This window comes from Micropterus salmoides, unplaced genomic scaffold (assembly GCF_014851395.1).
Source record: "Micropterus salmoides isolate LMB-PRFRI ecotype aquatic unplaced genomic scaffold, ASM1485139v1 Ms_hic_scaffold_11, whole genome shotgun sequence".
Taxonomy (NCBI): domain Eukaryota; kingdom Metazoa; phylum Chordata; class Actinopteri; order Centrarchiformes; family Centrarchidae; genus Micropterus; species Micropterus salmoides.
This window is the reverse complement of record NW_024040152.1, coordinates 19726934-19735965: the sequence shown is the minus strand read 5'-3', so window position 1 is coordinate 19735965 and position 9032 is coordinate 19726934. Positions and strand designations below refer to the sequence as shown.

At 44.9% G+C, this 9032-nt stretch overlaps 1 protein-coding gene across 3 annotated transcripts in view; it reads right to left on the bottom strand.

Moving 5' to 3' along the window:
* Positions 1-334: 334 nt before the first annotated feature.
* kirrel3l (kirre like nephrin family adhesion molecule 3, like) overlaps positions 335-9032 on the bottom strand; it is a 32407-nt gene continuing 23709 nt past the window's right edge. For 2 of the 3 annotated variants that reach the window (XM_038712496.1, XM_038712497.1), the window contains exons 5-15: positions 7612-7762; positions 7308-7413; positions 6877-7025; positions 6620-6747; positions 5369-5495; positions 5090-5190; positions 4183-4381; positions 3249-3368; positions 2943-3052; positions 2716-2805; positions 335-2598 (exon numbers count right to left, since the gene is read on the bottom strand). In XM_038712496.1, the coding sequence (XP_038568424.1) occupies positions 2107-2598; positions 2716-2805; positions 2943-3052; positions 3249-3368; positions 4183-4381; positions 5090-5190; positions 5369-5495; positions 6620-6747; positions 6877-7025; positions 7308-7413; positions 7612-7762 (1773 nt within the window). In that variant the 3' untranslated portion in view covers positions 335-2106. The remainder of the gene's footprint in view (positions 2599-2715; positions 2806-2942; positions 3053-3248; positions 3369-4182; positions 4382-5089; positions 5191-5368; positions 5496-6619; positions 6748-6876; positions 7026-7307; positions 7414-7611; positions 7763-9032) is intronic. The other variant, XM_038712498.1, reaches the window with a different exon arrangement.

Here is a 9032-nt window from a genome sequence, read left to right as displayed (position 1 = left end):
AATGAGCGTGTACCTCTCCTCCCCATTGTGAGCAGCATGCCTACCTGGGGAACGAAGGTGACAAGACAAACTCATATTGTCAAATAATACCTACCTTTGTCACAGCTCTATTCTATTACCCTATGAGATGGGCATACAGTGGGAGTTCTACTTTCTCATCTGTCTTCATTAAAAGCAGCACACCACTGGGGGAATAGGAAAATCAACATAGACAGCGCTGCTAATTTATGTATTCATCATTGTTGCTACATGGGAAGCTTTGTTTGCGTATGGGGAACAGTGACAATGAAACTCCTCGCCCGGCTGATTAACTCTCAGGATACACACCAGCCAGTTCTTTATCGGAAATGGGTTTTATTTAAATATAAATATGTGTACAAAGGTACAAGCAACGATAGCTCATTTTTAGCAAATAAAATTCTCAATACATTATTAAAAGAATGAACAAACAAATGGCCATTAGTTGTGTTCCAAAAAAGCATAGTAACTGCATTCAATGATTGATGAACAACTTAGACAAGACAATCTGTGGACCCAAATAAATCAACCAAGATAGATACATATGTATATAAAGATACTTTACAATAGAGCAGCTTACACGCTGTACATTAAGGCTTATATAAAATATAAAAATAAAGACAAGCGATGATGTTTGCCTCCTCAGTATAAGTGACATTTGTTCTCTCATCATGCTGCCTGGTATCAGCTTTTTAGACATATGGCAGTACAGGCATCCATACTGAAACATCCAGGAATTGGAATGCAATGGGGCCAGGTGTAAAAACCAATGTCTCAAACATGAAATGGACATGAATATAAACGCTGAAGATTTTCACTAGACACATCATTTGCATGCAACAGAGAGAAGGTATGGGCTCAGCCATTTGTACAGATACTTAGTGTTTCAGGGTAGTACTGTTTCTTGTAAACATATTGAGACAATTTGATTGAGTTGTAAAACTTGAGAGTGTATGGTCCACATTAGGACTGCCTTACACATCTTTCCCCACCTGAGCCTGCTGACGTTGCATTCAAGTTTATTTCAAGTTCAAGATTGCCACCATTTTCCACCACTTTTGATTGTTCTGGAAATAGCCTACTCTTTATTTTACAATCAGAAAACAGTACCAGGGTTAGGGCAGCAGTACTCAGCCCCTGTTTCTCCCTACAAAATTATTACCATCTTTGGGTTTCCATGGCCTTATCTTATCCATCTTGGTATAACACACAGTTAACTAAAACTAAAAAACTAAAATACACATTCTCTTCATATCTCCTTCTTTTATCCACAAAAATGCAACACTGCCAAGTCAAACATGTTAGGGTTATTATCAGAAGACAGGAATACAGCTCAGGCCAGAAGTATTCCACTGATGATTAGACTCTTCATACAGTACAGTGCCTGTAGCACTTGTTGGTCAGTAGAGCTAGCCTGTTGTGCAGAATAGTTTGTCTGTCTCTGTGGATAGCTCAGTCTTTTGTTGATGATAGAGACACAAATGTGCTTAGAATTCCTTTTGCATGCCAACAAAACACCAAATGACAGACAAAAGAAGGTTGTTCAGATCTGTTTTTTTCCCGCAAATATGTCTTAGCTCGTCATTTCTTCTTTGAAAGTATTTTAGAGGTCACGTTTGACATTTAGTGTTGACACAAAGTAAACTCTGGAAGGCAGGTAAATGGCTACCCCAGTCACTTTGGCCACCCAAAATCCAGGAGATGCATTTGCTTTATTTTCTAGTTGGCCCTTGCACTGACAGAATATCTCCACAGGTTTGGGTGGTCATCATGTAGAGATAACCTGGTGAGGTATCACACTGTAATCATAAATTTGACTTGAACATCACAATCTGCTGAATTATCCTGCTCAGGAGCTCTACAGTTAGCATTATTGTAGCTCCCGCCAACCATCACAACAAATAAACGTTGGTTATCTCATAACCTAAATCACATGACTCCCTCCATATACTGTCCAAACACTGTCCGACACTCTCTGAGTGAAGAAAGACTGTTCATGTTAGTCCAGCCACACATGTATGTGGAGGTGACAATGGTTATCTACTCACAACTCCTGTACTCTTCCTTTTTCCCAATTGTTTTGTCCAATCAGACATGCGTCTGCATACGCTGTGAGGGCCGGCCATAGTCAGACTGCTGGGAGGACACTTGTGAGGAGGCATAAGAGAAGCGAGAAGAGCTGGACACCTTGCTGGCCTGATCTGATTGGTCATATGCATCCACCTTCTCATAGGAAGCAGGCTTAACGTAACTGGTGAAGGCGCGACCATAAGTAGCAGGTAGGTAAGCAGAGCCACTATAGACGGGATCAGTGGGATAAATGTTGGCTGGCTGGGCGGGTTGCTGCTGGGCAGCTTGCTGCTGTTCGTATGCGGTTCTGCCCGCCGTGGTGGTTGCGTATCGGTGGGAAAAGTCATAGATACGAGGCTGGGTGCCATGTTGACCATATATGGGGCTGGGGGAGGGCAGCTGCGATGGTGTGTAGACTGGCCGAGAGTTGGGCACATATTCAGAGAATCCACTGCTGCGGATATGGCGGTCTTCATGGCCACGGACATTGTAGTAGCCATTGGTGGGGTCCTATAAGAAGAACAGAGAAAAACAAATTATGAACTTTACATAGTTTAGTATTGGATGAAAATAATGCATTCTTGCTATTTTGAGAGTGTTTCTCCAAATAAGTATTTTCTGTTTTACCTTGATGTCTGATCTCTCATCCTCCTCCTCTTCCAGGAGGTCACTGTGTTCAGTGCGTGACGTCCCAGGAGACTCGCTGCTGTTCGGAGCCTGAGGGAAGACCAAGCATTTTTGAAATATTACTAGGATTAACCAAGACCTCACTTTAAAAAGAACAAAACAAAAAGTGAATTTTCCCCAACCATAGATAGAGATATCTGGCGTGAGACGTGAACAAAGAAATTTACCATGGGCTCTTTGACATCCTCCTCATCATCATTGCCACGTGTAGCATTGTGATCACTGTGAACAATCTGAACTCTGATGTCACTCTTGGAAAGACGAGTGCACCTTTTACCTGTGAGAATTGAAAAGAAGAAGAGCTTTACTTGACATTACCAGGTAGACTTTTTGTACATCAAAAATAATTTTTAAACACAGGGTGAAATGGCACAAAAAACTTAACAAACACTGTTCAATTTTCAGCGCACAAATGAAAGATTTAATCTTTTTGATGTGAAGAATTGGCTGTTGACCCTCTTGCCCATACTAACCGTTGAGCTCACCTTTGCCTGTGTGCCTGCAGCAGAGGGAGACCAAAGTGATGACGCAGATGAGCAGGACACAGCCTCCACCTACGGCTCCACCAACAATTATCAACATAGGCAGGGCTTCTGTAACAAGAAAAGTAATGGAACAAAAGTGTGACATAGGGGGTGGGGGTAGATGGTTGTCAAGAGAAGGGGAGGGATGAAATGAGAGATAGTAGAGCGTAAGTGTCAAGAATGTGCAGATCAGAGGGAAAAAAGTAAGAGATCCATTCATTTGTCTTGCTAATCCCAGAAATGTCTGCGCATATATAAATTCATCTGCAGTAAGCCATGGCCTGCTCACAGCTAGCATATGTTCATTCAGGCAATCCGGCAATCCCACTGCCTGGCTATTGTCTCTAATCTCTCTGAAAGAAGGGTAACAAGGCCTGACATGCAATGAAGCAACAGACAGTAATCTAATTAGAGATTCCAGGAGATACCGCTGCCCATTTCTCTGGAGACCCCACTCTGCTACGTTGATGTAAATTACTAGAGAGGACCTTATTTTTGGTGTCTGCTGGAACAAAGGCTTCCACTAGCATCAGTGCAGTAGTAGTACTGCCTAATTGTAAGATCACGTAAAGGGCTGCAAGCTGAGATGATGTACTTGGCTCTGAGACAGTGATAGAGAATATGAGTCCACCCGCAAACACATGTGGCTTCCTCTAATTGACTTTTGTCCCCAATCAATATCTATGTTATGGGGCAAACATATTCATTAAAGGAACCATCTGCTGATTAAATCATATCGATTCAAGGAGTGTAATTAAGATAAGCACAAGACAGGAGCGCTTCTTTCACCTAATCTGGCCGCCTTTCACAGCAAGGATTGAGCATATCACTCTAACTTCTGTAGATGGCTCTGGTGGGGTTTATTACTCCTGTCAGTGTGTACCTTGCTCCTTCAGCGTGACCAAGGCGGTGCCAGTCCCGAAGCGGTTCCAAGCAGTGCAGTTGTAGCGCAGCTGGAAATCCTGTGCCAGAGTCTCAGACAGCACCAGAGAAGACAGGACTCCATGGTCGCTGGCTACTGTCTGCACTGAATAACGACCGGAAGAACCAGAGGACAGGCTTGTGTCTCCAAAGGTCCACACCTTTGGAAAGGAGCAAAAGACCAGACAACAGGGAGTAAGTCACTTTTCTATGACGAATTCCTTAGCGGTGAGCAAAGCAAAGGCCTGCACGCCTGTTTATCCTTAGATCCCCGCCTGCCGCTGACTGAACACCAGCTTCTCTCTCTGTTCTGATTTCACTCTGTCGACCTCTGAGGTGCTCCGTGGCTGACACAGCTCACAGGCTCATGTTTAAGCTGCCTTCCACGTCTGCCCTGCAGGTGAGGCCTAAGGAGGGTTAGGTAGCTGCACTATGAAAAAAGGCTCCTCTTTGCTGTCTCTAGCGCAGGGGCAGCAGGGCACCTGTCTCTCACTCCTCCTCAGACCCTAATTATCCTCTCTCAGCCCAGCATACGTTCAGCAGTTCAACAGGGTCAGCTGAGTGATGCCTCTTGGGCCGCTAATTGAATGCGGTCTGGCTGAAACCTGCAGGAAGCCAGTCTCCCACAGCTCCTCCAACTCGACTATCTCTTTTGTCAATGTTGGTGCAATTAAAATTGTGAATATATGTGTGGGCATATTTGTTAAAATGTAGAGATGTGGTGATGCAAAGGCGGGAAGGTGAGGTCAGGGATAAAGCTACTCTGAGTGATCGCTCTCTTGTGGGTGTGGTTCATTGTTAGATGGTAGGCAGAGTATGTAAGCTCCCAAACATGAATGATGCACAACACAAATAAGTGGTTCACTTACAATCTTATCAGGCGGGGGGCTACTTCCCACCCGGCACTCCAGCTTGCCCTTGGAGTGCTTGACAGCATGTTGCGTGGTGTCCGCTGTGATGATAGGTGGGCCTGGTGTGAAGAAGAAAGAAAGAAGGGGAGCAAGAGAAATTAAAAAATAAAATAAAATGGATATTTTAAAATATTGACCAATACCAAATTGTTAGATATCAATTGTGAAGCTACTTACTCAACAGGTCAATCCAAACACTACAAACAACCCTGTATGCTCTGAAAAGAACTCACTCACCATTTACAGTTAGAGTGACATCTCTTTCTGCAACTCCAATCCGGGGTACAATGGCCTTGCAGGTGTATGTTCCAGCATCTTCCTGGGTAACAGCCTTCAGCTGCAAGGTGTTGCCATTACTGAGCACCTAGTGAGAAATCCAGAGAGACAAGGGGCGAAGAGTGTTAGAGAGAGAAAGAATGAGACGGCAGGGAGAAAAGGCAGACAAAGGAGACTGGGACCTTTATCAGTGGCCCACTCATTGTGGAGGCAGCACATAGGTGGGCTGACCATTGTAACAAATGCTTGTGGTTTGAGTTTAATTTCATTGTGAAGAGCTTTAATCACAGCATTAAGCACTCTAGCCGCCGCTGAGTGGCCGCACCGCTGGGGAGATTGTTGTAATTAAACAGTGGGGACAGAACAGAGCATACTATGGTGTGAGTGGGCCTTAGCCTTTGGAGCTGCTACACTCACTCACTCCTTAGCTCATTGATCCTGTCATTCCATCAAGCTGTGATTAATCCATTTACCCCTCCCTCCTTCCCACTCACTCTCTCCAATTTTTTATTTCAACACACTTATGGAGTAACCCAATTAATCCATTACTCGTGGCTGTGAGAGGGACAGTGGCAGTGGGTGGATTAGAAAAATGCCTGCACATTTCCCACAGAGGGGCTGAAAGCGTTCACTCTTTGAGATGACGCCATCCCGCAGCACTCTTTACTGGGGGTGTTTTCTCCACCATCGCCTCAGAAATTGCATTAGTTGGCAAGAGAGACGCTCCTATGGGATGTCTCCACTGATGGTGTGTGTGCTAAAAGACTTTTACCAGGATGATGTAAAGTGAAGGTGGAAATGTCCCATTTGTTCCACCCACTTATGAATTTGACTTACTGGATACTCAAGTGCAGTTGGTCCTTTGTTTATGTCTAAGAGGCAGAAATGCTGCGCTGAAAGCTGCGGCGCAATTTTGATTGATTGATTGATTGAGTTAGAGTTATGACAGCACGACATGTGCCCTGATGATGCTGTATGAATCTGTCAGTGGACAGACAGTTTTCTGCCAGAGGCTTTAGCCCTCCGGGAGCATGGAGAGAGGATGTGTTGAAGGTTCAGCCTGAAAAAAGAATGTGTGTGGGAAAAGTGTGAAGAATTGATGCCTCAAGGCCATGTGTGAATGTTTCTCTCTGGAGGGATGGTGTTGAGGGGTGGTGTTGAAGCTTCACCTTACCACCAAGATAAAGTGGTGACTAGTGTTTGTTGCCTTACCACGCTGGAGCCCTGCTTGGTCCAGGCAAGGGTCAAAGGAGGGTTTCCAGTCCATGCACAAGTAAAGGCTGCATCCATTCCCATATCCACCGTCATTGGCTTAGGCTCTGACAGCAGTCTCGGGCCAACTACGGTGAAGCAACACAGACAGCCAGTCACAATCAATAAGAGACTGCTTTTAAAATCACACACACCTCAAGTCTCAAAATACACTCTTAGCCACACTATGTAGTACAATTGCCTAAAGTTCAACTCACATTGGACATCGACTAGGGTGCTGACATTGGTGCTGCCCACAGAGTTGGAAACCTCACAGGAGACAGGGTCTGTGAAGTAAGAGTAGTCCACTGTCACCTCAAGGCTATCCCCATTTGCCTCAGATATAGGAATGCCTCCTTTTGACCACCTGGGACAGATGAATAATCACATTATACAGTCGCATTAGTTCAGGGAAGGTACTTTGCCATGCATATCAAAGTGGCTATTAGCTGATTTATGGCTTGTGCCAATCACAATCAAATGCTGCCAATCAAGCAGCCCATTTAACCCAATGAGCAAACAATTGCATGCTTGTGCTACTATTTTGGATGACATGTTTACTCGCAATAGTTGTAGAATTGTAATGTATCATCAGCATGGTGTGGCAGGATCAGAGTGAAACACTGAGATTTAAATGAAGGATGCATACCTGTATCCAGTGATTTCCGGATTGGCCGAAGCAGAGCAGATGAAGAGAACCTTGGCTCCCTCAGTCACAGTCTGAGGCTGGACTGATAGAGTCACTGAAGGAGGGTCTGTGAGAAAAAAAACTTTTATGTTACTGACACAAATGTGTGACTTAGGACTTGCAGTCTTATTGGTACCATTCCCTAACCCTAACAATGCAACAGAATTAAATGTGCTTCACTGATTATTGTACATAGCTTGCAGTCTGCTACAATTTTTGGATATTTTGGTGTTCTTTACAGGAAAGCTGGTGCCGGAACACTCACGTTGGACATTGATAGTGACCGATGTCTGTCGTCCAGCAGGGGCAGCTGGGTTAAGAACCCTGCAGGTGTAGGTGCGTCCAGAGTCGCTATCCTCAGGGACGATTGGAAGCATACTGATAGCCGCCTCCCTCTTCCCATCCTCCATCAGCGTCTGTAGATTTGCAGACGTAACTGTTAGATGCTGCTAGAGGTCAGTATAGTTTACCCACTATACTTATATATATATATATATATAGAGAGAGAGAGACTCTATTACAGTGGAGTCAAACTGAACATCAGCTCAATGTCGCACAAGCAAGTCACTTGCCATTTTTTGTGATGGCACCACTTAGGAATATCTCTATGACAGTGCAGGTCTTATTTTTTCATGTGTGAGGCATTAAAATTGCTATCCTGTTCTTTGGCATGGCAGTTAAATCATATATTTTATGATGCAGCAGGGGATATTGTGCTGTTCCCACATTTCTGAGAGTGTTCCCCGTCAGCGCTCCTTGTTTGTCATCATCCTTTAAATCTATTTACTGCTCACAGAAATCAATACGCCTAAGTGAGGAAAGGTGTAGATTCTGAGGATATGGCTCACAGCTCTCTCACTTTCTCCCTCTCTTCTTCATACACACACAAGGAAGAAAAACTGTGATGGCCGAGGTGCCTGTGTGTCTGTTTTTGTGGGTGGTGACAGTGAGGAAGAGGTGTCAAACATCTTCGGAAAAGAGCAAGGGCAAGCTGAGCCTTTTCTCTGGACAGCCAAATCAATGGACGGAGCCTTCCACTTCCTCAGCCAGATACACAAAAAGCATTTTTGTGCTAGATCAAATCACATCACTCCCTGTCACCACCCCTCACTCGGACAAAGCATTCTCCTCCCCCAGACTCACTTCTTAATGTTGGAAATTCTCTCTGTTTTTCACAGAGCTATCTCACTAGATAACTCTATATTAATTCCCCCTGTATTCCTCTTTTCTTCTCCATTCATTCCTCTCCTCTCCCCCCTCAAATCACACCCCCCAGCCCTCCTGCGTCCTCCCCGCACTTCTCAGTGCAGGCTCTCTCCTCCTTAAATGTGGCGTTTAGCGTCGTTTAGCGTGGTCAGAGAGCATGAAAAATGTGACACTTTCCCAGCCGTGGCTGGCTTACGCTCCGGCGCATCCCCATTGTGTTTCTGCATTGTTGTGGGTGATTTCTTCTCTGCAGAAACTCTACTGTATGAAACACTCATGCCTGTCTGAGCTTTGGCATGCTCCAGTTATGCTGTAGTGTCGCTGCATTAGCAAGCAAAGGGGGGTGGAGGGGGTTAGTGAGTGGGGTGGGTGGGTGGGAGGGGGGTGTCAGGCATGAGTGAAAATGGGAGGGGGACTGCAGAGAGTGAGCGAACAAATCGTGCAAGGGAAGGGTGACGATAGAAAAAGAAACTGTGAGAC